Raw genomic sequence first — 27,048 nt, 5'->3', positions numbered from 1 at the left:
GGATCAAACTATATCGACGGGTTGACTCATCGAGCCTTGCAGTGAGATGATGAAAAGTCACATATTCAAGGAGAGCACAATCTTAGTCCTGATTAACTTTTCCCAAATCATAAATAAGTTTAGTGCGGCCTTGACCCTCCTGAGCGTAGATGTGATCGAGTAGATCCGATGTGCTCATTGGACAATTGAATTCAAGCGCGATCTTCCGACGGGCTTTTTCCCAATCGGCACACGAAGCCCACGCCCTGCGGCCCAATTATGCACGGATCGCATAATGATACATCCGGGTCCTGGGGTCCTGGGGTCCTGGGGTCCTGGAATCAAAGTAGTTCCTGTCGATGGAATCCAGCCCCTCGTGCATTGAACGTAGATTTAGACACTAGGTAAATATTTTCGACATCATGATATTACAAAGTGCATAGTGGGTTTTACTCCCAGCGTTATCACATGCACCCTGGTCTGAAAAATAGCAACTCCGCCCCAGCCCCAACTCCGCCCCAGCCCCCACTCGACCGTGCACGGTGGTTTCAAATGCAAAAAAAACTAGCGATACGCATGAAAAATGCGCGGGACTGGATTTTGAGGAAGTTCTGAGTATTGTGCAACTCGAAGGGACACTTGAGCGGGATCAAAAATAAGTCAAGAATTATTTCGGGGCCCGTTGAACCTTTTCTTGCGTTCTCAGCTGGAAATCGAAGTCGAAGGGGATTCATTAGAGATTATGTACGTGGATTGTTAGGAATCATAGCCAAAATCAGCAGCGGTTGTGGGTATGCACTCTATGTCAATCGCGCATTCTCCATCGGTCATCTTTTGGATTGAGGTCTTCTTCACTGCTGCTGGGGTTTGGCCGATGACTGCTCATGATAGTCGTTGTCACTCCATGGTAATCATCCACCTCACTACCAGCCCAAATTTTATGGCCACGCTCCTGGTCGCCGCGCTTCGAGTTCGCTCGGTACCCGCCTCGTTCCATAGAGCTGGATAGGGGATACGAGGTACGATTTTGGGAGTGGCTATGTGAACCTGATGAGCCGCCTTTGAAGAATCGACCGAGGGGACGGAGGGTGGTCAAGGACCCGGCGGTGATTCCGAGCCCAGCTTCCACGTTGGACCAAATGGAGATTTGGTAGGTATTGTCTGCAGAATCCACAATTAGACCAGTTGGTATAGAGCTAGGGGAGGTCCGATAGGACGTACACAAGAATTCTTTGTCTTGGTAATGCTTAACGAACGGTATGCGGACAATTACCGCCGCGCTCGCACTGTTGATATAGAAAATTAGCCAAGTGGCGATAGATAACACCCAAGGTATACATACAGACAACCGATTCCCAGAATCCCAGCAACGGCAGCCTTGGTACGACGCTTCATGCGCAGATTCCAAATCAAAGCAATAGGTAGAAGAGCAATGGTCAGGTCCGTTACGGCCGTTCCCACGCTGTACACATAAGCGATGTCTATGAGAATCTGGGTGTCGACGCAGGTGCCTCGCTCGCTCAAACGGTTCCAGAATAGATTCACGGGATGGCATTGGAAGATGGTGAAGAAGAAGAAGAGCAGACCGACGGCGGTGGCCAGATAGAGAGCAGCGTATAGGATCCAGGCGTGAACACGGTCCACTGTGATGCGGAGGAGAGTGATTATGATGGAGATCTTGGCGACAACGCAGGTCGTTACATAGAAGACTTGGCCCAGCCACCAGCACTTCAAGCTATGAGTCAGTCGCCGTGCCAGGCATCAGGGGGATAACGAACGTACCAAAAGCGCTCGTCGGAAATTTTCTGCGCCGATTGTGGGAGGGCTTGTCACGAAATGGGCCAACTTCCTCCCCATGCCATTTTTGGCGCCTATGATTCCACAAATGGCGAATGCCAGATTCAGAACCTGCGAGGATATTAGAACACGGGTTGCCTGGCCCCAGCCCAGGAGATGCTTACCATGGCAACCACCATCACAATGTCATCCCAACCAAACGCCCGCACCAAGCGTGTACGAACGAAACATCTCAAACAAACTGCCACCAGGGAAATCCCGAGGAAGATTGCGGTGACGATCAGGATGGCCTGACTACGGCCGCCATTGTCAACCGTGTCCATAATATGTGAGAGGAGTCGAGATTCATCTGCAGATGGAGGGTTCAACTAGCAAAGGACGGGAAAGGAGCAGGACGGGGAGGAGGTCTCGTGGTTTTCTTTTGTCTCCCCCGCAAGGTTTCAAAACCGCGAGATTTGAGTTCAGAAAATGATCAAATTTGGGCTCCTCCGTGGTGGGGAACCCCCTGCAGCATGTGGAAGTGTCACGAAAATTGGGACACATGCTCGGTTCGAAGTGGAACCTATTGGATTCTAGCGTCGAGTCTAATCTTCTGCCGAGGGTAGAGGGTCCTTAGCACGCATAGCGTCGATCGGGGACTTGCCAAATTATCAGACTGCTTGAAATCCAGACTCGAAACGGCCAAGAACAGGGCTCGGGCATTCCTGTAGCCAGATTCTCGATCAGGAAGGGGATCATGAGGATTTCGCCACTCTAAATCCCGCTAGATCGCGGGGCGTAGAACCCGTGTTCGTCTTCCCAAAACGCCCTTGGACCCCGGGGCGGCAGATTTGAAGTACCGCGATTGGGTGGATTCCAGATCGCGACCAAGTTTCCCAATCATGCCGCGGTGGGGACCCCACGATTCCAGCAGTGGGTGGGTCTTCTGCCAAACCCCTTGACTCCAGCGTGCGAAAATCTCACCCGCATGTCTTTTTGCCTGAAAGGTGAAACAAAAGGGCCCTTCGATTGTCGTACTGGTCAACCGCGGAGGGCAGCTGGGGTTCCACGGGAAGGCAATTACTAGGGCAAGTAGGAGAACCAGTTCGCCCGAGGTCCTGAGGTCTGGGCCGTTAGGTTTAGTCTCAAATGTCATAGCCGACTTAACTCATCCTTCTCGCCGTGGTGGAGCTCAGTTTGTCTACGTTTGAACTATCTCCGCCTTCTCCGCAGGGAAGAGGAATTATCAGAAGAGTATCGCCACTCGAGAAACAATCATTGGCTCAGATTAAACCTTAAATCCCCAGGTCGTTCTTTTCCCCATCAAGATGCGGACCGCCCGGTCACATGGAAAAGCTCCGCGGAGGTCGGATCCAAACCTTTCTCCGAACGTTGTTTTCGTCAGGCATAGATACATGCGGCTCTACTCCTCGTGAGCCAATAGTCCCTCTGCTTCCCGCACATCCTCCGGAGGGCCCGCGTGAGATTTGCCCAGGCGATCGGCCATGGCAAGACCTTCGTGTCGACCCTTCTCGGCATTCACCATCCACATCAATGGAATTGGCAGCACGATGATCACGGCGATGAAGAAAAAGCCCGAGCGAATCGACCCCGTCGCGTCAATCAACATGCCTACAACGGCAGGCCCAATAAAGGAACTCCCTTTATCCGTTGCGGCATACAGTCTGAATCGTTCGAGTTAGTGGATGAATGAAGAGTGCGCTCGGTCGGGACACATACGCATAAAAGGCCGCCTCGCTGCCGGGGGGGATGAGAAGACCGAAAAAGGAGCGACAATAAGAAGCGAGTCCACCCGAGACAACGCCATGCACGATCGCCAGGGGAAAGATTTCCCATGGCTGTTGAAGCCCCAGTACCCCCCAGTTCTTGATGAAGGGGATGTAGGCGAGCATGCCGTATAGAGGGATGATTTCAAACAGGGCAATGCACAGAATGATGGTGTGATTGGACTGCAATTTGAAATAACGGGCAACATGCGGCCAGAGAAATGCCCCGGTCATGCCGGACAAAGTCGCCGTGATTGACAGCAGACCAACCGCCGTGGTGCTCATTTTCAATTCGGTCCGGGCAAAAAGGATGGCAGTGGCAGAGACGGTTGCCATGGCGTCTGACAACAGGAACCAAGCAATTAGGAAAACCAGAACTTCGCGAAGTTTGACCGCAATTTTCATGGTTTGCCACAGCGATTTCCACGCAAAGCCTACTAACCCGAGCCATACCCTCCAACGAGAACGCCCTGGCGCAGAGGAAGTCTCGAGCGGGGGACCTGGCCGCGTCCGCAGCCAACGGCGAGCTACGAATGTAAAGAGGCACCACCATATGCCGACCAGAAGCAGCACAAACCGCATGGGAAGAGTCCCGGACGTTTTGGCAAGTGACGTTTTGTTTAGTGTCACCAAGAGCAAGATACTCAGGATCTGCACAAACACTGCAGCCGAGTAGCCCAGACCGATGCCCTTGGATGAAATCTGATTGGATAGCTGAAGCTCGGGAGAAGATGATTTCATCTTCTTCGACTTGATGCCATCTTCTGTATACCCAGGCTGTAGGCCTTCGGACTCTATGCCATCCACGCTGTCATCATCGTTCACAGGGTTCCAGTTTGGATCTCCATGTCGGCTGAGATCCGACAATTCCTCGTTATTACGCCCTGGTACATTCTGAATTGATGGATGGTTCGCGACAAGAACTGGTAGGAAAGAGTTCAACACCACAAACGAGGAGCCCAAGCAAGTTACACCGATGACAACCAGGATCGATCCGAGTAAGAACAGCGATGGGGCGATCAACAAGAACAGCATGCTAGTGGCGGACCCGATAAAACCAAAGGCCAGTAGTAAGTTCTTGCGGTTATTTTCTGCGATAAGCGAAAGCGAGACCGTCAGTCTACTCCCATTCACGTTCTGGGGATCATCGCGTACCGTAGTCCGCTAATGCGCTAAACGAGATCAGCGTCAGCGCCTGGATCAACACCGCCAGCGAGAAGGTATACATGGCGAAACTGGCCGTGCTGATCTGAAGACCCATAACCCCAACCATACACTGCTCGCCTGCCGATTGGGTGCCATTGGCTGGTGCTCGAGGGCCCCAGCAGGGCAGATGGCTTGTTTGTAGCGTCCCATGCTCTCGAGCGAGCTGTTCGAGGGTGAGCGGAAGAAAGGACCCTTGAGAGCAACCCCGTTAGTGTGTGGTAAACATAAGGTAGGAGACAGCTGACGAACCCACGCCGCAGACCGCAAAAACCTCAGCTGCGATTCCGTACGAGTACCAGCCTAGGATCTCCCGCTTGGTGGTCGGGGTGGTATCTTCGCCAGCATAGCGCACGGGGCGCTGCTGGGGACCCGGGGTAGGTTCCCTAAGAGCTGCGAGAATAGACGCCAGCATGAAGGGAGCATGGAGAGGAGTGGGAGAGTGATCAATCCGCCATGCAAATTGAGGTCACGGATGCGGGCGGAAACCCCGAAACCGGGCGACTGCACGATGTGGGCACGGTGGATCGCGATCGGCGGGGCCACTTCATCACAGGGACCGCCGTGAGTAGAGCCGTAGTGTAAATACACAGTGTATACTGCGTAAGTCAAACTCAGGATTTGCATAGTCCGACTCTTTCCAGTGAGATCTGTCAATGGCTGTCATGATCTGGTATCGTTCCTGACGCGTCGGCGTCGGCGTTTTGTTGTTGCGCTTGGCCCTTTTTTTGGTTGTAATTTCCCCGGTTTTCTGCATGGTTCACCAACCCCAGAGCTGTCATCCCATCCCATCGATTGACGGTGGAATTGGCACGAGTGGAAGTGTCAATGGGTCCCCTTGCAATGGCCGCACAGCCATTCTCTCGCCAAGCTCCCCCTGATCTGCCCGTTAGCTTCCACAGACACTCCCCCCCCCCCCGCACCCCGTTGATGGAACCTCCGCCTACGGAAACCCGCAACTGACAGACTCAATCGTCGTCCAGCTCGATCTTGCCAAGGATAACCTTGCTTCGGATATAGATCACAGATGAGAGCGCCTGGTCAGAGTCTGACATTGCAGAGTCAAAAAAGCTTGGCTGCATGGGGTAGTTGTTATATTGATTCATGGGTGGGTCTAAGAGCACCGGGTCCCGATATGGAATCCTGGGGGGAGCTTGGGGAGCTTGGAGAGCCGGTGCTTGTTGCAGGTCGCTAGAGGACATGGAATCATAAATCCATGGGAATATGTCATTCTCCAAGAGAGCTGGCTGCATGACTTGTTCTCTGCCGAGGAGGCTGCCAATCCCGTTTGGATCTCCATCGGAGTAAGCTTGAAACATCGTCGCCTCAAGCCCGCCGGAGAGGGAGTCTGGGGAGGCATTCTGCTGTGGGTGTAGCGTAAATTGGCTCAAATACCCTGTGTAGTCTGACTGTCGATGGAAAGAGTCATCTGGTTCCATGCCGTAGGTTGTCACAGGCTCAAGTATAGAATTGACCGGGGCTCCGCCCACCCGGCCGGAGAAAAGAGTTTGAAACCAATCCTCCGGGGAATCGAGATCCAGGGAGGCTGATACTCATATAAGCGATGAACTTTCGCGGTGATGTAGCCACCAAATACAGTACGACGTACCTGACAGCTCCTCTCTTTCTCCTTCTCCTATGAAGGGGTCCAATGAGTCCCCACAACTATCACAGCCTGCTAAACGGGGATTCTTACTATGATAGGCTCGGGATTTGTCTTTTGAGCTGGGCCGGGGGTTGCTTTTCATGGTCTGCTTGCGCGCCTTCTTCCCATGGATAGAACTTGTATCTTCGGGTTCTGCACGATTGATCGTCTCGCTAGATGGATGACTGCTCTGCTCCCCCACCAGCGTGGCGTCTTTCTTCTTAGCCGGCCGGCCTAGCCTGCGCGAGACACTGTAGATGCACTCCATCTGGTGTTTTTGGCAGCGGCGACAAGCAGGCTTCTCATGACTGCATCGGATCTTCGCCTGCTGGCAGGCGTTACAAGTAGAACGAACCTTGACACTTTTCGGGAGCTGCCCAGCGTGCAGACTGGCTCTGGACTGTCTGTTGGAGTTCATCGTCGAACGTGTCAAGGTGCGAGTTGATTGCACTTGAGCGAGTCCACTCCGAGTTGATACCAGTCGTGGCTTTTACACCATCTACTCGCCATGGCCTTTCTTAAATACCAGGAAGCTATCCAATCTATAGACGAGGTTAAGATTCGACTAGTTACATCCGGGTTCCGCATTCGCGATAAAAAAAAAGCTTGTCCCACCCGATAATGTACGAATCCCCCATTTTGCCTGCTGCATCTCCTGTAAACGCGAAGTTTCACGTTCTTGTGAACCCCGGACGTCGGGCATGGGCGGGGAGTAACCCGGCGTTGATTTGGGGCTTTATACCGGCGATCGCGCCAGACAAGATTCGGCCTTCCAAATCTGGCGCTCGAATGAGCCACCGCCGGGGATCAGTCCCCCCCTTGCTTGGCCAAGCCCGAGTAGTTTTGTCTAAATCCGCTCTTCGTGTGCAGGCATCGCGGCCTCCAGGGCCGCCATCCTCTCAAGTCATGTTACGGGTTCAGCACGGAACATATCTGAGAAGTTGGTCCGAATCAAGCATCTACGGAGCTCAACAAATGAGACTACTAGTCGTAGATCAGATAACTGTATAGATCATACTCTTTTTCATTGATTGGTATTGTTCATCATCGTCAAAATCAAAGGCCAACAGGATCGCTGCCCGATCGGATCGTTCAGTGTTTCTTTTCGTTCCAGCCCCGGCATCCACACGTGGGGTTCATTTACTCGGGCATGTGCTTGAAGGGCTTCTCGAGGTGCTCCGAGCAGAAAGGAAGCTTGCTGACGGTCCAGATCTCGGTGTCCTGGAGGGGAAATGAAAGATTAGCGCCATTCCGGGGCGTAGGGAGTTGTCTCACATACCGGCTTCAGGTTCTTCTTGATCTCGGTATCCAGGGTCCCGGCCTTCAGGGCAATGATCGGCGGGGCTGCGTCTGGGTCGTGGGCAATGGGGGAACCGCACTCCGAGCAAAAGAGACGGTGGACGTCATTGCCAGAAGAGCCCTTGCTGGTGTACTTCTTGACAGGGCCGTTGATGGTCAGGCTATCCTTGGGGACCACAGTGACCAGAGCTAGACGATTGGGGTCAGCGTATACTGGGGGGAGTTGGGGGGCGGCATGATGGAAGCTCACAGTAGGTGGAACCGCTCTGGCGCTGGCAGTCATCGCAGTGGTCGTACGCGGTAATGAGGGGCTGGTCCACAGCCGCGGTGTAGGTGACCGCTTTGCAGAGACAGTGACCAGTGAGAGGCATGGTGAGCTGATCTGATTCTTCCAAGGTTCTCAAGAGAAAAGCAGGAACGGAGGACCTTGGTGGGATGCGAGCCAACTATTTAAAGCGCGGGGTCGCGTCCCAGAAAAAGTGCCAAACCGGGCACTGGCTGACTGCGACGATCTGGACCATTTACCTGCAGCTCCTTGTTCTGGAGCTTCTTGGAGCTCCTGAGCCACTCAGAGTCTACACACTTCGAATTCTGGACCCGGCACCCATTTGATTCATGGTTCTTTTAACTTCCTAGTACTCCACTCCGAACCCTATTAGGAATAGCGATGGGGCTCCTGCTGCATGATACGTCATGCAGAAGATCAATAATTCCAAATCCTAGCATCATGACAAATTGTTGAGCCCCGCGTTCCCCCCTCCTCCTATCTTATCGGCTCTTCTGCGCTAGTCGCCAATCGAGCCACCAGCTGCCCATGTGCTTGTTCCAAAGTGCGCCGGATGAATTGGGTGGATCCCCAGGGACACCGCAGCTCTATTTCTCTCCTCCAATTCCAGCCCTGCCTGGCTCCGTCGTACCGTCCAGTGGTTGCGGATCCGGACGCCCAAGGGTGCATAGATGTGGGTTCGAATGCCCTGTGGGGTATCGTGGAAGCACCCTCGATAGCGAACGCGACCCTGGAGGAGCCCACCAGGGAGATAGTCGACTCGGTCGGTTAATTCATACCAGCTAGCGTCACTCTCGTCTGGTAGCGCATCCTCGGGGACTGGACACCGCTCGTAGTGGATAACCAGGGGATTCTGGGTGATCATTGCCTCGTGGTCGTGCAGCGATCGGACCACTGCCGCCTCCGAGACGGACGGGGGTAGTGGGGTCCGGTTGGTGAATTTCGTCCACCGCTGCATTTTTCTCTTTTTCTTTTTGGACAAGTTAGACCAGAATGCGCTGGACAAGTCGGTTTCGGGGTAACCCAGGCTGGGCGGGGAGGAAGGGGAAGGGCGATGTTGGGTCGTCTCCAAAGGACAGAATGCACCAAGGGAGCTCGAGCACTGCTGATGTCGATCAAAGCCCGCGGACTGCGGGTCGAGGCTTAACACTTCAGGCCAACCTTCCACCTCCACGTAGTTCTGAATACAGGAGAGGATCTTCTCTTTGGAAAAAAAAAACTCAATTTCGCTAGGTTTGTAGCTACGGGCTGCTATACGGAGTAGACGTCAAACCCCCCCTTTGCTATCACATCGGATGGTCTCCAATTGGTCGGCCAGGCTCTACCAGAGATAAGCAGGTCAACATGGCTCAGCTTCGCAGTCCACTCACCTGCATTTCCGCCGCCATGCTTCGGCGGGGAAGCGGCCCCTCCTGGCTCGGCGTTCGCTCGCCTTCCTGGACTTCATTGGCCAAATCGACATAGTCAACCTGCGTAGGTACGTTGGCCGAGTCTGGCGGTGGCCTCAATCGCTCGTTGCGGTCCGCGATGTGGTGCAGGTGCGCCGACACGGATTCCTGGCCCGGTCGTCTATTGAAGGCTCGGCCCTACGAGACTCGCTTAGCATCCATCTACGCCGTCTGACTCGTCGAACTTGCCTCTGTGGCGTGCATTTTTCGAGCGTCGTGCCGGGTGATATGGTGCTCTGGTTTCCGGAGCACCTCATCGAATTTGCTATCAAAGTTTCTCTGTCGCATTGCCAGGCTCTGGGCCGTTGCTATGACATCTTCAATATTGATTCCGAATCCTTTGAATGCTATTTCCTGTACTTACCAGCAGGTCCTCCGCGGAGGGGACCGCGCCCGGTCAACTCGCTCTCCATCTGTGAGATGGCCGACACGTCCTGGGGAGTGATGCGTTCGCCACTCTCCGCGGCGTCTTTCAACTCTGCCACAGACGGGATTTCTAGGCCCATGGTAGTCGTCTCAATTGTCGGTGCCGTTCGCAGGCCGATCTCGTACCGCGACCGTCGAGGATATCTAGCTGTTCTTTTTTCTTTTTCTTTGCTTTTGAACCCGCTTCGACGTGATGTCACCTTGAGAGCATGTCCAGTTGCCTCTTGCGGCGTCATGGTGGCGGTGCCACTGCTTCGTGAAGATCAGGCAGTCTTGACAAAGATAAGTTATAGTTATTCAGGACAGATGTCTTTTCAACTCTGTGAAATATTCATATAGAGAAGCCTTCAATTTTTAACTACGAGTATTCCGGTATATTATACTCGAGGGCCGGAGCAAGGACCAACAGAATATCTTGACACACTGCTAGTTCTGCTACTGGGACTAGGAGCCTTCGGACTACGAGGAGCAGTTGCCTGCTGGTCCCCAGCAAAGCACTCGGTACGATACGTTACACCTATCCTTCCAAGGGTGTTCCATGCTGGATCCCCTAGTTTCCCAATGCCGAGGAAGAAAACGCATCGCCGTTCAGATGGTCCCCGGGTAGAATGTCTGTGGATGCCTTCCGAGGTTCCCCCCCGGGGTTCCTGGGTATATGACGTCTATCCAGCAGAGTGATCCGAAACAATATATTGGGTACTATTCCAGTAGGTTGCACACATGTTGCCTTCCAGTCGCATCACGAGCGCCTTTTCCGGGCGACTCAGTATCTTGCCATGTTCGAGCCACAGTGGAGAATATGCACACGGCTTTTGTGTATCGTGGATCTTTGGCTTTGTTGGACAACGCGAAGGCATTGATAGCTTGCCATTGTAACATCCCCATCCGACGGGAGTCGTAAAAGTAGACAGCTGATCTGGCCCCGTACGGAGATGCTGGTTATCAATTGGATGTTCGAGTCCAAGGTAGCATTTTGCTTTCGTAATAATCCTCTTCACCTTGTGTCAAACATGGCGTTCATAGGAATCCGAAGGCCAAGCCACAGCTAAAGTGCTGATTCCCGGACCAATCGCAGCTCGGACAGGGCCGCGACCGGCGTTGATGTCAGCAGAATCGCCTCTTATCGGGCGGCTTATCTGACTATCGACATCCCGGTACCGGACAATCTGCCCTCCGCCTCCTCCAATGGTCGTCATCTTCACGTTGTCCAGCTCCGTTCACGGGGAAAAAGACCCCTGCTGGGAGAGTGTACCAGGCCTCATGGCGACGTAAGTACGGATAGTACGGATCCAGCCTGTTTCTTTCTCGACTCACATGTCTCGTCGCAGGCCGCTGAAGAAAGGAAAGAAAGCCTGTACCGAGTGTCGCCAGCAAAAGGTAGGAAGATACCGATGAGTTCGAGCCTTTTCTGTCCTGACCACACCCTCCCAGGCTAAATGCGATGTGTATCTGAACCCCGGTCAACCTTGCTCTCGCTGTCTGAGGGTTAAAGCGGACTGTGTCGTTTCAGATCCATTCAAGCGTGAGCACAAGCGCAAGTAGGTCTGACCTTCACGCTATCTCAATCCACACGCACTAAGCCTTCTCCCGTTAGGCGTCTGTCAGACCTCCAGCGTGAATCAGATGAGCTACGGCAGAGGCTGCAGACATGGCAATCCGTCGATCCAGATCCGTCTGCCGGGATGTCCTTGCTCACGGCAGCTGCGGAGATCGGCGGACGTGGTGGCCCCAGCAGTGATTCTTTTTCAATGTCACCTCAGGTGTCTTCAGAGTCATATACACCCCAGCTCCTGGCTCCTCATGGCCTTACTTCCACGACCCCGGCACCGGTACCGGCTCCCAATGCAAATGTGCCAACATTGCCTCGGACACTAAATGGAGTGCAAGTGGCAGCCAATGAGATTGACGACTTATTTGACCTGTAGGTCTACTCCCGATGTTCCGTGAAGAGAATTTGCTTGGCTGATGCGGATGGCCAGCTTTTTCCGGCATTTTTCCCAGTTTTTTCCTATCCTGAGACCCAAGACAAAGCCCAACGCTTACTACGCCCAATCGCCCCTTCTATTTTGGGCTATCATAGGGTCATCGTGTCGCGCGTACCCGCAAAACCCGACACTGATGATAGCATTGGCACGCAGTATAGTTGAAATGGCGTTCCTTTCCGCGCTCTCAAAATCCCCTCCCTGGTACAATATCCAAGCGATCTTGCTGATTCTGACCTGGCCTTTCCCGAGAGGAGATCATCCTGAAGTGGGGTTACCGCTGGGTGGAATGCTGCTACATATTGCCATGCAGAATGGGCTGCATATTCCCTTGTCCAGCCATGAGTTCTGTCGTGTCCAGCTCCCTGTTCCCTCCGAGGCGGATCTACTACGTCGCTCGGAACTCTGGGCTCTGAGTGTTATGACATATCAGAGGTCAGTCCGCACATGAACCAAGTGTGGGCCTTTTGAGTGACAGGAAGCTGACCACAAAGTTACAGGGTATGCATGCAAAAGGGTCAGCTCCCGCGCGTGAACCAGGCTCAGGATCCATCTCAAAGATCAGCGATTTTTGAGAAGATACCGCCGTGGATGTCTTTGAAGCTCCGTTGCCAAGATCTCATTGCGCGGTCCAGTGAGATGCTACTGAAAAACGGCCTTGGTTTCATGTCCGTAGACCGGGAACAGTCACTCGACGCTTTGCTGCTCTCATATGAGAACGAAACAAAGGATCTGGAGCTCCAAGCGCATACCGGTAAGCCTCCCATCTCCGATCTGAGAGACTCGTTTTGGTGCTCATGTCATTCAGATGATCAGAGATTCGATGTGTTTTTCTGTCGGTTGACGATCCAAAGCTTTCACTTCTACAAAATCCAAACCATAGCGTCTAGCGGATGTTGTCCCCGGATAGTCACGACTGCCTGCAACGTGATCGACTACGTACAGTCGCTGACTGATCGAGTGGCGAGCCTCACAATGCTCCCTAACCAAATAGCGTGGGGATTGCTTCTAGCAGCAACGTCACTGACTCGAATTCTCAAGAGTCAGTCTGCAGCAGAGGGCGTCGAGACCATTCGGGCGCGATCCTCGCTGTTCACGGCCATTAACCTGGCCAAGCAGATGTCTGTTGACAGTGCAGATCTATCTGCGAAGACCGTTACGGTTCTGACATCAATATGGAACAGCAACAAGGCGTTCCGCAAGGCCGATGGCACTGACTTCACCACTTTACGAATCCGCGGTCGTTTGGCGCTGAGCCCAGTCTTGGATGCTGTTTGGTGGTGGCGCGATGAATTCGATCCCCAATCACGAGTTCGGGCGATAATAGATCCCCGCAGTGGCCGTGGCTACTCATACTCTCAATCCTCATCCATGAAAGAGAATAATGGAGAAACAGAGGATGGGAATGAGATGAATCGATTGGGAACTGGCGCTACTTTGTCATCCGGGGATGCTCATGATCTCGAAGATCCGTTGATGATCAACGAGCAATTCATAGCTGATCTTGAGTGGGCGTTCGGTGATGATGCCTTTTTCTCCCTTGATCCCCTGCCGCCCAATTGGGCTTCCACCACAACCTTATTCTGAAGCTCATAATGGCTCGGACAAAAGACAAAGATATATTGGCTATGCAGACACGTACGCCCCATATGGGCTCACAGATCTAATACCAGAGAATCCAATGCTTTTATCAGGCTCTTCTGCATCTGCTCCCTTTTCAAGGGTTCTCATCTTTCACAGTCCTCCAAAGATGAAACAGCACGTGGTAGACCCATACGTAAAAAAGGCGTTGCATTCAATTAAAGTAAGCTTGGAGATGTTAAAGGTGAGGCTCAAAAAAATACTTTGAGTTCCCTAATCAGATACCCCACAACGCCCCAGTCAACTTGCCAATTAAAGACCTGAGCCATATCTAAGTGCGCAAAACGAAAGGAAATACATTCGAAAGCAAATAAACCGGAATCCATATGGTTAAACTTGTAACTGATACCGAAGGTCCTTCACCATTTGTCAGGCCCAAACTTTTGCCCCTTCGGCAATCTGACACGGATGGCTTGATTTGCTGCATCCAATGTGTTCGAAGGAGCTGTAACACCCCACCATTCCGGCATTTCAACCTTTGGAAGCTGCAGTGCCAAGAAGATCATGATGGTAGCGGCCGCCAGCCCAACATCCAGCCCGGCAGAGACAATATTCTTGTAATAGCTCCACCAGCCTGGTCGTGTGTCCCGCAGGAACTTCTGGAAGATGTATCCCACTATACCCCAGCTCAAATAGTTCAAAGGCGTTGCCGGTGGGATTAGCCCGGTCCCACTGAAAAAGATTGGCGGGGAGAAGAGACGGATCGGGCTCTTGGGAAACCATCTGGCCCCTAGGTAGACGGCAATAGGCAGAAGCAGGCCCGGGATCCAGAAGGCCATCAAAGGAGAATAGAGCTGCCCAATGGAAAATATTCGTGCAGGGCCAATCAATCCCCAAATGACTGATGCTGTGAAGAAGACGCGACCACCGGGGCAGATATAGTGGTCTTTTTGATAGGGCTTACATATGTCAGGGATTGTCGAAAGTGCCCAGTTTGTAACTCCCACTTGAACAAGGGTGGACCATATGCCTGCTACTATCTGTGCCGAAAACAGTACCCGAGGTGGGATTTTCATGTAATGACCTATAATCAAAGTCAGACCCTTGACAACCCCTCGAATTTTCTAGGAGCGGGCCAGGGATGTCGTACCAAGCTTCATGTCAGATAGAAAGGTGAGCGCCTGGTTCATCGAGATGTACGCGTATGACTTGAAAAGCATCATGGCCGTCGGCCTTCCTGGTTGCATATACCCGATAATGAACTCGGAGATCACATTCAAGCCAATGCTAATGTTTGTTGTTGCATTGATTATGCCAATGGGCAGGACAAACAAGACGGCTAGAAGGATCGAAACGAGATACGCCCACCAAGTCAAGTGCGTGGGATAGCCCAGAATCACTCCAAATGACATTGGGACCATGATTAATGCAACGCCACCATACCACCACTGTGGCACGGACTTATACCGGATCATCAGACGGGTATGGATATCGGGAGGCTCATTGCCTATGTGGCGAATCTGACTCCAGACCTCTCTTCCGTGGAACAAGCCAGTATAGACGACCACTGACACAATTCCGGCAAAGCTCAACCCGTAGGAAAGCATGAAGCTGGTTGACAAGAAGATCGGGGAGTATTGTTGATACTTCTTCTCGTCCAGCGTCATACTTGGTGTCAATATACGGGAGACGTTGTAAGATGCACCCATATTGTCATAGCTCGCCGAGCCACTTATTGGCAAATGATCGGAATAGAAGAGACCGTAGTAGTGAATGGCTGGAACAATTATCCAATACCAAAACACCATGCTGATCAATGTATTCGCAATGGCATGCCATGGGGCAATCAGAGGGCTGAAATTAAAACCGGCGATCTGACTCCAGTCAAATGTTATCGGAATCAAGGACAGCCCCGCTATGCTACCGAACAACTGGTTGACGATAACATTCTGGGGCTTGATCCACGTCACCCATGCGAACGTGCTCAGGAAAGGTGCAATGTATCCTGGGAGCCACTGCCAGCAGAAGCATCCGACGGCGATGTAAAGGAAGAAGCGGTATCGGCCGATTGTCCAGCCAGAAGTCAAAGTTGGATTTGGGTGAGAATGGTCGTGCAACGCAGTAAAGAGAGATGTACTGATGAGATTAGATGGCCATATCATGGCAGCGGGGGTGACCAAGAGCGAGTGGAAAACACCACCCAGAGCGAAGCCCGACATCATAACCGACATGGACATGAAGATCTCGAAGGCCCAGCCGAAACGATGATAGTAGAAGCCGCGCAGCGCTACTATGATATCCGTGCCGTAGGTAGCACCCCCGCCCCAAGTCGCATTTGCCATGATGATCGCTATGGCATGCTCCTTCTTGGAGAACGGCCCAGGGTTCAAAGCGAACTCATACCGGAAGATCTTGAGGACCCTTCGAGGCATAAACCTCTCCCATGCCTTGCCCATTGGATAAGCAAGAACCTGAGCAATGTAAGGCGGAATGACAATGTAGGGTTGTCGGAGGTTGAACAAAGCGTTCAGAGCGGAGCCAACCGTAGCGAAAAGGAGACCAATGAGCCAGGCCCTCAAAGTGTTCGAATGCCCGCCTTCGTCGACGTTGGAGACGGCAGCGCGCACCTCAGGATATGGGGAGTTATCAAGTAAGTCGTGGATCACTTCGTCGCGAACGATGGCATCTGGAACGTGAAGCGCCTCTTCCACTTTTGCATAAACACTGTCTGGAAGGTTTGGGTCCCAGTTCTTATGATACTTCAGTGTTTGCAGCGCGGCTTCAGTATTTGCTTGGAACCCATCGGCTCGTTCCCTGGGGGGAGTAGAATGTATTTCGCCGGCCTTGTCGACATTCTCCATGGTGGTGAAAGATGTCACTTGAGATATGGACCCTGTCTCAAGATGATGGTAGACAACACAGCTCCAGAAGGACTTCGACGACTTTGAAGGACTCCGATGATAAAGTGTTGATAGGACGCGGGGACAAGCTGATTGTATGAGAAGCTTGTGAGATGAGTCGAGTACACTTGAGAACAAGATGAGCGGTGGAAGACTGAAGCGGAAAATGAGAGTGATTTTCAGGTACGTCAGAGAGTGGAATTCAAACGGCGTTGGACATGTGAAGTTACTATGGGAGGAGGAGGAACTTGAAGCAAAGGAGAAGAGACATCCAAAAGGGAAAGAACGAGTGAGAGTGTGAAGGAGTGCTTGGAAGGCAATCACCGGCATGCGTACTACGGCCATTCTCTGATATCTCTCCACAGCTTGTTGACATACTGGCAGACTACTCAGACCGGTGGGTGACTCAGTATCCTACTACTATATACATGCAAGTCTGCATATCTGCATATCAAGTCAAGGAAAGCTGCAGAATTCGAGTTCTCCGACAAGATGTCTGAAGCTTCCTGTTTGGAGGATCCTGATGTTTCGATGCAGGATTCACTAGTGCTACTAGCAGTAGGTATCACAGCCTCAAGGGCCTTGACTGGGAGGACAAAGAGGAGAATCAAAGGCTCCAATGTGGTGCAACATTGCCAGGCTCGCCAATAATAGCAGGGAGTGATCATCGTCAGAATATCCAATATGGAAGCCCAAATTTCAACATCCGTACATTGAAAACCTACTAGTACTTGGGAGTATTGGCAGAAGTACAAGTCAACAGATGCTTTGCTTTTATGTAATGACATGGGACTGATCAATTTCTCCCATTCCTACAACTGAAACGAAAAGCAGCGTTCAATCATGGTCATCGTCAACTGCTCGAACGCAGCTACCAAAAGTTCAAACATATGTACACGTTAATCCTCCCTAGATTTACCTCAGCCAATAGCACAGCCCTTTCAGAAACTGAGAATTATCGGTATCCTCAAACCACAGTTCGTCGACGCATGCCTACTCGCAAGCCAAGGGGTTTTCGTAAGAAACCCTCACGAGTCTCCATGGGGTGGTCTTGCTCCATTTGAAACTCGAAGAGACGGAAGACTGTGGCGGTCATTACAAGCAGCTCCATCTCGGCGACATTGCGGCCCACGCAGGCACGAGGGCCATGACTAAATGGAATGAATGCAGCCTTCTGACGTGGCGTCAGACGATCCGGGTTCCAGCGTTCTGGAACGAAGTCCTCGGCATCAGGGCCCCAAATTTCCTTGGAACGGTGGATGGTATAGCTAGGCACGGAGAGGATATCACCAGGGCCAAAGGTATGTCCACAAATGGTGACAGGGGGGTTGCCTGGGGGGATCTCACGAGCAAGACCCATCGCAGAAGTGCTGTGGATGCGCATCGTCTCCTGAATGACCCAGTTCAGACTATCAACCGTCAGCGAAAAGGGGAACAATGAGGATAGCCAACTTCCATCGCTACTTACTATTCAATGTCCTTGACCATTGCGTGAGTGGGGACGTCGATATCCTTAGGGATAGCGTTATCCAATTCCTTTTGCAGCCGGGGAATGACACCTGGAGTGCGCATACACCAGTATAAGATAGCACAGGCGGTGTTCGAAGTGGTGTCAGAGCCGGCAATCAACTGAGTCAGAGCCTCCGCGGTCAATTCCTCACGGCCCAGAAGGTTTCCATTGCCATCCTTGCCCTCCATGAGCCGAGCAAGAAGATCGACACGGGTGTTCTTCTCCATCACCTCGGGCTTCAGGCGTTCATTGACACGAGCAATGGCAATACCGGCTAGGTTCTCCACGGCCTCGATTCCCTGGTAGAAGAACTTGTCTGGCAGGTATTTGGCATACGGCTTCAACGAGGGAAGACAGCCCAGAGTGGCAGAGACTTCACCGCGGCGGTTCAGGACCTCGACGGCAGCGACATATTTAGGCGGGTCGGAAGGGCTCCTGCGCATTTCAGCGATATCCTGGCCCTTCTTCAGCATCCCAAACGGGGCTCCGAAAGCCAAGTCCCCGATAATGTCAAAGGCAAGATAGTTGAACCAATTCAGAGCATCGATGCTAGCGAAACCAGTTTGGGGATTGGCCTGCAGGTCAGACAGACGGTTCCACTGTTTCACGAACTCCTCGATATTGCCATGAATGTACTGTTCAAATTGTCCGACCGACTTGGCGCTAAAGGTATGCGAGACGATCTTACGCTTCCGGCTGTGCTCTGCTCGGTCGCGGGTGTTGAACAGACCACGTCGAATCGAGACGAAGGCATCGTAGAAATCACTGGGACGAGAATAAGCACAAGCCTTGAAGGGGAAGATTAACCGAGGCCTACGCTTTCAAGAATCCGTTTCCGTGGCCGTAGATCGCATTGATGGCTGCATCGTCTGCAATGGAAACGTGGGCGGGAGCAATCCGCACGAGTTTGCCGTACTTTGCATGCGCCTGATCGACCGATATGAATCGCTTCCCCTGACGCGCCTGCAGCAGCAGCCACAGGTTAGTAAATGCCGCCAAGCCTGGGCTGGGGATGTCCCCACAGTCGCGAGCGTTGCAGATAAGGGATCAAATAGTAGGCCAGGAAGAGGCCCCCGGCCAGGTATGGCAGGATTCCAAGCGAGAACAACATGGGGTAGCTGAACGATCTCTGTTTTCAAGGCGACCACGCCCATAGAAGTCAAAAGAAAAGGGCAGGATCACAAGATACAAACAGAACTTATTAGTAGCTGACCATTCGTATTTAAAGCCGTCCAACGAGGTTTGGCAAGCTGCTAGCATCCCCAGGACCCCCGAGGTCTAAGATGCGCCTCGGGAAGAAAATCGGTATCTGGGGAGGCGCCTCTGGTGGAGCCAACGAGGGCCGAAGTGCCGTTGTTGGCGCCCGAATCGTCACGATTGGTCGAAGCGCAGTGGGCTGCAGAAGGATACGCGGGGAAGGTACCAATGCCTGCTGCTCGATTACCACCGATGGGGACTTTTGCTAGGGTGATCAGAGTGATCAAAGTGGAGTAGGCTAGGCTACTTGGATAGTGTAGAGTGTTTACGCAACCCGCAGTAGTTACACAGTGTACTTGGGCGTAGAAGGGGGAAGAGGGGAGTACATGCTCGTGAATAATCGTCCTTGGTAGCTATTTCTACAGGGCCGTCACCACTCTTCTACTGGAAACAGTCCATTCCGCTTCTTTTCTCCTTCCCATCGATCCATCCACATCTTCATCTCCTCGCGCCTTTTCTGGCTGCCCACGTTGACAGTCGGGATGACCTTGCCGATCCGAAGAGCACAGCAGAACATGGTGAGTTCTCGGAAAGAACTATGCTCGCTATAAGGTACCCCGTAGCAGGCACTCTCTCGCGTGCTGCCTCGCTGCGGAATTAGGCTGTCTACCGTAAATGGGGTCCGCCAGTGATCGCCCCGCAGAACCGTCGGTACCGGAGGGTTAACCAGCAGTCGCCCCGCGGGGGCTCGGTAGGTCCAACCGGTAGGTCGAAACCCCACCACGCGAGAGAAATGCGGTTTCAGTGAGTCCAAATAGTCGGCTAACGTATCGGCCCGGAGCTCAAACAATGTCTGCATATGCACTTGTGCCTCATGGGGGTCGCTCGTCAACAAGGAAGACAGCTCCGGGTCCTCCAGGCACGCGCAGATGCGCTGCTTGTGTGGAACGGCAAAGATCTTCGACCCCAGGGCACGTGCAATGCCTATACAGATTCGCTCTTTCCCAATGCTGTAGGTCCCGATGACCACTAAAAGGCGTCCGCTGCAAGGCGCTGGCGATGACCCTTGCGCTCGCTCGCTACCTGTCACGGACGAGAGGAACTTGTTCATCAGACCCCCTGCCCCAGAGCTCGCCGGGTCAGCTGCAACGCCAGCCTCTTTGTTGAGACGCACACATAGCTCGGCGGTTGCAGTAATCACATTTTCCTGGCTCGGAAACGCGTACTTGGGATCGAGATAGGTCGTATCCAGATAACACTTGTCGATCCGTTGCTGCCGGCGTTGGCCAGTCACTGGATTGATCGGGTTAGGCTGCAAAAGAGGGTGTCGGACTTGATCCGGGGAGGCACGGAAGTCGCCACAATGAAGGACTCGCTCGCATCTAGCATTTGGTCCACTGCCAAAGGCTTTCTCGAAAAGAAACAGGGAGCTGCCGGGACAGTGGTTCGCAGTAATCATTGTCACTTGGACACCTCCCGTATTTGGTACCTCGGTCGTAGTCTCGAAGTCAAGGTCTACAATCCATTTGGGATCAATGCGAAGCTGCTGCCGGACAAGATTGCCCGTAGCTCGACTGCAGTAGATCGGGCCATGAGACCAAGATTTATTAAGCCCAATATAGTGATCACTGTGGAAATGGCTTAGAAAATAGGCATTACACCCCTCGACTGCCCCGTAGCGAAAAGCATCTACACAGATCGAGAATCCAGGAATGATTTTGTAGAATGGGCAAGTCCGTTGATAGGCTTGTTTGCCTCGCGATGATGCCTCATTGGCTGCTGCGTTAGCCCACGCAGTATCTTCCGCATTCCCTGCCATCATTTTGGAGAATGCGCTTTTACCAGTCTTGCCCTCCGCCTTGCTGTCTCCAAAAGGATCCCGCTGAGCAGGTCGAGCAATCGAAGCCAGCTCGGCGCGCGATAACCCTCTTTTTGGCTCTTTAGGTGAAGGCAATGTTGTTTGTGCGGGCGAGGAACCTGGTGATCCTTTTGGCATGGCCGTGGCATTTTGCTTTCCATCTAGGCAATCATTCACATGCACTGAAATATCCTGTTCCGGGAAATCAGTGGGGTCAATCCGACAAAAGATGTTCGAGCGACATACGGTTTCACCATGTCCTGTCAATTCCTTTTGACAAACTGGACAGAAGACTTGGGGCTCGCATTTGGTGGTCTCCTCGGAAAACTCATCCATACAACTGGGAGTTTCCCGTTCGTCAACTGTCTCCTCCTCTAACCTGTCCCCATCTTCGGTGTCCCAGGGTCGTTCTCGAAACTCCTCCCCTATTAATTCGTCTTCTTCCAAATCGTCAAAATTCGTATCTTCATAAGGTTCGTCATCATTCGTGGCTCCTCTTACCAATGGTGGCACAAGTTCGGCGGGTATGTCTCTAACGGAATCACCATTGATTGAAGAGATTTGTGTGGGGGGTGCGGGCGTAAAAGGCGACGTTTCTTCCAACTCCCGATAAGCTTCTATGTCATCTTCGCTGTCTGACTCGTCTATGAACGGTCCGCTGGACACTTTTACTGGTGCTGGCTTCGCGTGGGGCTCCGTATCCTCTGTCGCATCCGTCGACTCTGGCATAGATACCTTGCGGCGCTTCACAGACGATTCTTGCTCATTGTATCGTTGGTCACGGAGTTCCATTGGCTCGTCAGAATCGCCCCAAATGTCATCCGGCGTGGGTGACCGTAATCTATCTTTCTCGCTCGAATCTTCAGTTCGTCCGAGCTTAGCCAGTCCTTTCTTATCTTCGATGAATAATCCCTCCGCTGGATCTCCCACCGAGCTGTCACCACGCTGTAGTCCTGGAGTGCTTCGGCCGCTGCTCGGTGATCGGGTGACAAACTGTGTCATTCGAGACTGGCGGGTGGTCGCCCCCGGCGGAGTGTCGGTCTTCTGGAAGAAACTGAGAATGCTCGAATTCCGTTTTCCGGAGTTTGATTTGTTAATCGACGATGGTTTGGATGGCGTGGACGCCTTCTTCGCGTAAGAGCCTGCCATGATTCAACCGTTCTATGGGTATAGATTCCCGACATTCACGGGGGATGAATCGAGCGACCTGATGATAGTTCTAACGAGCGGAGTGTGGTGTATGTACAGTACTGCTCACCATCCACGCCCGTGCAGAGTTTCACTGGCAGCCTAAGTGGCGGAGAGACCAAAAATCGAAGTGAAATCGAGGCGCGCGGCCGCGACACGAGATCACATGACTAGTCCAAATGGGTCATACATTATCCATTATGGATACACTACGGACTTCTGGATTCTGGAGAAATCACGGCTGCAGGATGGAGCGAAGACACATTCTATAGTGGACTTTTTTCCATTTTGAAAAGATTTATGGGTATCTGACGCATAATCATGAGCAAGGCCCATCGAGACCATTGTATCGCACATCAGGCCAGGACGCAATGGCTTCCTCTGTTCGGGCGGCACTCTCAATCTAATGATAACAGAGCCCTGCTATGAAAGCGTGGGAAGCCCTGGGTTATCACGTTTCTCTTGCAGTCGTTGATCCCGGTTCTGCTATTGACAGCCGCTTTGCTTGACCTCAATCGACTGAAACCAGCGGGAAATGATATCGTGGGCAAACATAATGAGGCATTAAGAAGGATAGTTCGGTGGTGGCGTTCGAGTAAGGGTTATAGGTATCGTGGGTCTCAGTTTAGCGGGCCTTGCCTGCTTGGTTGGCAGCCTCTGGAAGGTGAAGTAGGTCAGCGAAGCGGTCTCACATAATCATGCAAAATTTCGGGCAAATGGTGGGAACTTGGTAAACGCGAGAGATTTGTGACTGTCGTCAATTTGCTCTCCAATATGGAATTATGTATGCATCTCGCGGCCCGAGAAAAGATCTCACTTACCCCGCCGTGTAGCATCCTCTAGCAACCCCACGTCGACCTCCGACCGCGGCAGGATCACATAGCGCACCACACTGCCACGAATGAACATGTTCTTTACGGCGGACAAGTGTGGATATTTCACCAATTCCAATACCTCGACATCGTCGAGCTTGATGTTCAGGTACTGGTCAACGGACTTGAGGATACCGCGGATACGAATATCATTCTTGAGTTCGATAGTCACCGTCTGGTTTGTGAGTGTTTTGAAAAAGCTGCGGCGGGGGTGAGTGACTCTGTTGTGCTGCAATTATCCAAGGGAGCGCAAGTCTAACCTGAAGAAAAGCATGATGGTTCAACGGTAGTGGCAGGTACGATGAACGTTAAAAAGATCTGAAGGTGAGGTAAGTCAATCAGACCGTCTCTCGATACACAGCTCCGAGCAATAATCACCGTGGTCGGGTTCAAGTTGGAGACTCGTGCGCAAGGACTCCAGATTGGTAGAGCTTGAAGCAAGAGAAGTGGCCGGGGAAGTGGGTGCATCACGTGACTAAGTGGTCGATACCGCATGCTCCTAGATTCAAGATGTTATAATCTTAGGACGTTAGTTTGATCAACAGGGCGATCGTCAAAATTCGGCGCTTTGCTGGAGTAGGTCTGTCTAATAAAAGTTCATACGTGGTATCCTATCATCAATATTGGGACGTCCAACATCTCACATTTCGCATTACATTACATAAAATGGCCACCAGGGCACAGTAGTTATAGATATAGACTGACGTATGGGCCAATATCAAGTTCCCGATCTAGATCTTTCAGATCAAGCAACGGTGTGCTTGGGCTTCATGGCCCATCCGGACAAACAGGTCCAGCCTGCGCCATTCTTCCGGCCCTCATCGAAAATTGCTCCGACTCCCTCAAGCAACTTCTCTCGCTCACGACCCATTTCTCCTCGCATTTGGACCAGCCATTGCTCCCACATCCAGCCTCCGAGTATACCAGTTATGCTCGCAGCATCTCCCGTGCTCCCAATAGGGCCTTGGACTGCTTCGTACTCTGAGATCTGGCTTTGAACCCTTGGGGCCGGAGCCTCACGTAGAGGCTGAGGCTCGCTTGGTTCCACGCCCATTGGAAGAAACATCCATGCTCGTTTGAGTCCGACAAACCCGCTGTTCCGAAGTCGGTTGAGAAAAGTCTTCGAGGCAACAGGGTCGTAGCCGCGGGTTCGGAGGTTGAAGGCAAATTCAACAGACGCCGCAGTCGACAGGGTTCCTCCCCGTGAGATCTCGGCATCCAGAATCATGTACTCCAAGAATCCGCCAGGCCGGAGGCAGCGAAGGCACTCCTGCAGTACCAGGTCGTATTCATCATGGTCAAATCCTGCGGGGGCCTCTGCCTTCAGCAGGGCATGCAAGGAGCGTGCAGAGATAACATCGAACTTGTTGTCACCAAATGGAAGCTCCCACAGGTTCGAGACAGGTACCACGCGATGGTTGTCGGGGCCTTTGATGCCGCTGTTGACAGCTTGGTCCTTATTGACGACAGAATAGACTTTGGCGTTGGGATACTCATATGCAGCTTGCCAAGCCCATTCACAAGAAGCATGGCCTCCCAGGTCCAAAATTCGGACCTTGCGCTGCGGCTCGCTTGCATTTCTCGTGGGTTTATTGGTGCGAGCAAGACGCTTCGAAGCTGGACTCGTACATAATTTCCCGCCATTGAGGCACTTCAAAGCATCCATCGCCCACATGGGCTGACACAGCTGAGCAAGAACAAGCTGCTCTTTCTGGAGCTTCGAGAACTGCGCTCTTTCAGCCAGATCAGTCGTCGTGGTGGAATTCCGCGGTGCTTTAGAGAAGGGACCCCTGTAGGCTGGGCGATCCGGGCATACAAGCGCATACTTGCCCATCAGGCTGTTTAGATGCATATCTACCAAACCCAACCGGAAGGACTGGATCGCGTCGTATCGCATGTTACGATGGATGAATCCGTCCGATTGATTTGCTCGCTCCCGAATCGATTGGAAACCTCGCCAATAGATTGAATCTCGACTTGCAAGAATTGGCGGAGGGCTCGAGGCTTCAGGGGCACCTTCAACAAACCGGACCGTTTTCTTCGGAGCATCTTGTGGCTCAGTTGGATTTTCAACCTCCTCGTTCGCTGAGCCAGCATCACTAAGTTCATTGACAGGATTAGTCTCGCTCAAAGCCGCCATGTAGGATGCCTGGGCGGCGAGCCAGACACTCGTTCGGTCAAGGCTAGCTGCCGCACGATCTTGAAGCTCCTTGTCATAAGATTCATCGTACTCATGAACATTCCCGGACCGTGAGATCTCTTGGACCGCAAAATTCGTGCTCATCGGGCTGTCCTGATAGGCTACTGATCGAGTTGGAGTCTCGCATGGGATACGAATGGCAGTTGGGGGCCCTTGCTCATCCCGCACAGCTGTGACGGGATCTTCGCTGGCGCGATCAGGCCATTCGATAACCTGCTCGACAATCTCGCCATCATCACGAGGCCATGGGAGGTTATAGAAACCTTCGGCTACAGCCGACGATGGCGGGTGATTGGAGGAGGGAATCGACCAGGTGTGCCGAGCACGGGGGGCCAGTGAGGCAAAGAATCCACCGGGAGAAGGGATGCTCAACTCGGTGAAGCTGTAGTCGGACAACTCCGACGCTGGGGTTGCTCCCTCGGCACTTCGAGGGCGACTAGAGGGAAGCCGAAGCTGCGACATCTCATCATTCCCTTCCGAGGTCTCAGACCATGACTCGGGAGTGCCATCGAGGCGAATGTGATGCAGCATGGCAAGGGCACCATCTGGCAGGCAAACACCTTGATCGGATGGAGTCGGCTCTCTCGGCGGCTCTTCATACGGAAGCGAAGACATGGAACCATTAGGGTGAGCCGTGGGGATCCTAGGGAAGTTTCCCAAAACCCGATGCCAATCATTCTGCGGGCTTTCAATGGTGATCGGAACCGTCTGAACATCGACTTCACTTCCAACTTGGAGGTCCTCATTTTCACTTCCATCCACATCGGGTCGGACGTGAATATCCTGAGCATTCCAGTTGGTATCTGGGAGGGATTGTGTGTCAGGTGTGGCTAGGGCGCTGATGACCGACTCCTGGTCTGATGATATACTCCCATCTAGAGATGGTGGTGCGTGAGAGGCAGGAACAAATCGGGTGAGCATCGAGAGTGCCGCAGGAGAAACTGGGATCTTGGGCGGAGGCGTTGGAGGAACCGGGGAGCTCTTGTGGTTCGGATTAGTTGCCCATGTTCTCGGTGACGACGGGATCTCCAGGGTCAGGTATTGCTTCCGACCTCGCCGACTGCCGTTCGATGTGAGCGAATTCCTTGTGATTGGCGTCACCAAGCTTGACGGTCTTGTACCGGATGGCGAGAACGTTGAGCTAATATCAGTGGAGTTGTCGTCATCCAAGTCCTCCTCATCAGTGGCGTCATAAAGGTCGTCGAACTCCCGCGTCTGTTGGGGCCAATCTGTATCCGAGCATGCAGAGCATGATGAAAGTGTGCCTGCGGATAGAGGAGACATCAGCCGCGCAAGGCGGGCATTAATCGGGCCCGATAGACCGCTTGTCTTGAGGGTCAGTTTAGGGCTTGTGACCGTTGCCTTGGATTGCTGGGGGCTGCTGGCGGCCGAGGATTCACGAGTATCTTCCATTATGGTATTAAGCAGAGTCCCCTGGGCCTGCCGACGGGGCGGACATCTTGCAACTGGAGGGCGATATGTGTCCGTCATCCTTCCGTTTGGAACGGACTGTGTGGATTCGATTCTATGGGTATCTCAAAGGGTTGCAAAACGTATGAAACTGCATCAACACCGATCAACGGGTTGATTGGACGTGTTTAGGAAAATAAAAGGCAATCAAACATCCAGACCAGCTACCAGAGCCAGTTGGTGAGAAGAAACGAGAAAAGAAAAAAGGAAAATTAAGATGACAAAATGATGGACGCGAGTCAAGCAGCCCCCATCGGCCGTTGCGAGGGACTATATACTCGGGGCGTGTTCGTGTCTCTGGCGGGGGAGCCAGAGTGGAGTCCCCCATTCGCCGTCACCGGATGCAGAAACTACTGCATGACTGGGCACCGCTAACCCAGCCCCCCGGTCAATTTGAGGCATTCCATGCCGCTGATTGGAGCAGATCAGGCGGGCGCCTCG

At 52.7% G+C, this 27,048-nt stretch overlaps 11 protein-coding genes across 11 annotated transcripts; 1 reads left to right on the top strand and 10 right to left on the bottom strand.

Moving 5' to 3' along the window:
- Nucleotides 1–784: 784 nt before the first annotated feature.
- Nucleotides 785–2,099, bottom strand: N7468_006098 (putative integral membrane protein; the record flags this gene model as incomplete). The annotated part of the gene is made up of 5 exons (XM_058475394.1): nucleotides 785–1,140; nucleotides 1,201–1,265; nucleotides 1,322–1,707; nucleotides 1,762–1,887; nucleotides 1,941–2,099. 5 exons carry the CDS (start codon nucleotides 2,097–2,099, stop codon nucleotides 785–787), a joined length of 1,092 nt encoding a protein of 363 aa, XP_058331134.1.
- Nucleotides 2,100–3,178: 1,079 nt separating this feature from the next.
- N7468_006097 (uncharacterized protein) lies at nucleotides 3,179–5,160 on the bottom strand (the record flags this gene model as incomplete). The annotated part of the gene is made up of 4 exons (XM_058475393.1): nucleotides 3,179–3,440; nucleotides 3,496–4,633; nucleotides 4,698–4,940; nucleotides 4,998–5,160. 4 exons carry the CDS (start codon nucleotides 5,158–5,160, stop codon nucleotides 3,179–3,181), a joined length of 1,806 nt encoding a protein of 601 aa, XP_058331133.1.
- Nucleotides 5,161–5,713: 553 nt separating this feature from the next.
- Nucleotides 5,714–6,808, bottom strand: N7468_006096 (Zn(II)2Cys6 transcription factor domain-containing protein; the record flags this gene model as incomplete). Its single annotated transcript, XM_058475392.1, has 2 exons — nucleotides 5,714–6,291; nucleotides 6,442–6,808. The coding sequence occupies 2 exons, from the start codon at nucleotides 6,806–6,808 to the stop codon at nucleotides 5,714–5,716; spliced, it is 945 nt and encodes a 314-aa protein (XP_058331132.1).
- Nucleotides 6,809–7,530: 722 nt separating this feature from the next.
- Nucleotides 7,531–8,060, bottom strand: N7468_006095 (GFA family protein; the record flags this gene model as incomplete). The annotated part of the gene is made up of 3 exons (XM_058475391.1): nucleotides 7,531–7,611; nucleotides 7,670–7,878; nucleotides 7,940–8,060. 3 exons carry the CDS (start codon nucleotides 8,058–8,060, stop codon nucleotides 7,531–7,533), a joined length of 411 nt encoding a protein of 136 aa, XP_058331131.1.
- A 414-nt stretch (nucleotides 8,061–8,474) lies between these two features.
- Nucleotides 8,475–10,085, bottom strand: N7468_006094 (uncharacterized protein; the record flags this gene model as incomplete). Its single annotated transcript, XM_058475390.1, has 3 exons — nucleotides 8,475–9,104; nucleotides 9,346–9,554; nucleotides 9,788–10,085. 3 exons carry the CDS (start codon nucleotides 10,083–10,085, stop codon nucleotides 8,475–8,477), a joined length of 1,137 nt encoding a protein of 378 aa, XP_058331130.1.
- Nucleotides 10,086–11,034: 949 nt separating this feature from the next.
- Nucleotides 11,035–13,418, top strand: N7468_006093 (putative C6 transcription factor (Leu3); the record flags this gene model as incomplete). The annotated part of the gene is made up of 7 exons (XM_058475389.1): nucleotides 11,035–11,117; nucleotides 11,178–11,226; nucleotides 11,281–11,387; nucleotides 11,444–11,770; nucleotides 11,829–12,266; nucleotides 12,332–12,585; nucleotides 12,640–13,418. The coding sequence occupies 7 exons, from the start codon at nucleotides 11,035–11,037 to the stop codon at nucleotides 13,416–13,418; spliced, it is 2,037 nt and encodes a 678-aa protein (XP_058331129.1).
- A 413-nt stretch (nucleotides 13,419–13,831) lies between these two features.
- optB (small oligopeptide transporter, OPT family) lies at nucleotides 13,832–16,273 on the bottom strand (the record flags this gene model as incomplete). Its single annotated transcript, XM_058475388.1, has 2 exons — nucleotides 13,832–14,496; nucleotides 14,563–16,273. The coding sequence occupies 2 exons, from the start codon at nucleotides 16,271–16,273 to the stop codon at nucleotides 13,832–13,834; spliced, it is 2,376 nt and encodes a 791-aa protein (XP_058331128.1).
- Nucleotides 16,274–17,279: 1,006 nt separating this feature from the next.
- On the bottom strand, nucleotides 17,280–18,785 carry N7468_006091 (cytochrome P450; the record flags this gene model as incomplete). Its single annotated transcript, XM_058475387.1, has 3 exons — nucleotides 17,280–17,721; nucleotides 17,781–18,587; nucleotides 18,640–18,785. Coding segments are annotated over 3 exons (1,395 nt in total), but the record flags the coding sequence as incomplete, so codon positions are not given.
- Nucleotides 18,786–19,449: 664 nt separating this feature from the next.
- On the bottom strand, nucleotides 19,450–22,026 carry N7468_006090 (DNA cross-link repair protein PSO2; the record flags this gene model as incomplete). The annotated part of the gene is made up of 1 exon (XM_058475386.1): nucleotides 19,450–22,026. The coding sequence occupies one exon, from the start codon at nucleotides 22,024–22,026 to the stop codon at nucleotides 19,450–19,452; it is 2,577 nt and encodes an 858-aa protein (XP_058331126.1).
- A 664-nt stretch (nucleotides 22,027–22,690) lies between these two features.
- On the bottom strand, nucleotides 22,691–23,211 carry N7468_006089 (Sm-like protein LSM2; the record flags this gene model as incomplete). The annotated part of the gene is made up of 3 exons (XM_058475385.1): nucleotides 22,691–22,722; nucleotides 22,887–23,137; nucleotides 23,198–23,211. The coding sequence occupies 3 exons, from the start codon at nucleotides 23,209–23,211 to the stop codon at nucleotides 22,691–22,693; spliced, it is 297 nt and encodes a 98-aa protein (XP_058331125.1).
- Nucleotides 23,212–23,682: 471 nt separating this feature from the next.
- On the bottom strand, nucleotides 23,683–26,550 carry N7468_006088 (uncharacterized protein; the record flags this gene model as incomplete). The annotated part of the gene is made up of 1 exon (XM_058475384.1): nucleotides 23,683–26,550. The coding sequence occupies one exon, from the start codon at nucleotides 26,548–26,550 to the stop codon at nucleotides 23,683–23,685; it is 2,868 nt and encodes a 955-aa protein (XP_058331124.1).
- Between the last annotated feature and the right edge of the window lie 498 nt (nucleotides 26,551–27,048).

The sequence above is a fragment of the Penicillium chermesinum genome (genome assembly GCF_028974085.1).
Source record: "Penicillium chermesinum strain IBT 19713 chromosome Unknown utg000004l:1.0-3345178.0:1.0-3348027.0, whole genome shotgun sequence".
NCBI lineage: Eukaryota > Fungi > Ascomycota > Eurotiomycetes > Eurotiales > Aspergillaceae > Penicillium > Penicillium chermesinum.
This window is presented reverse-complemented; position numbering and strand designations above follow the sequence as displayed.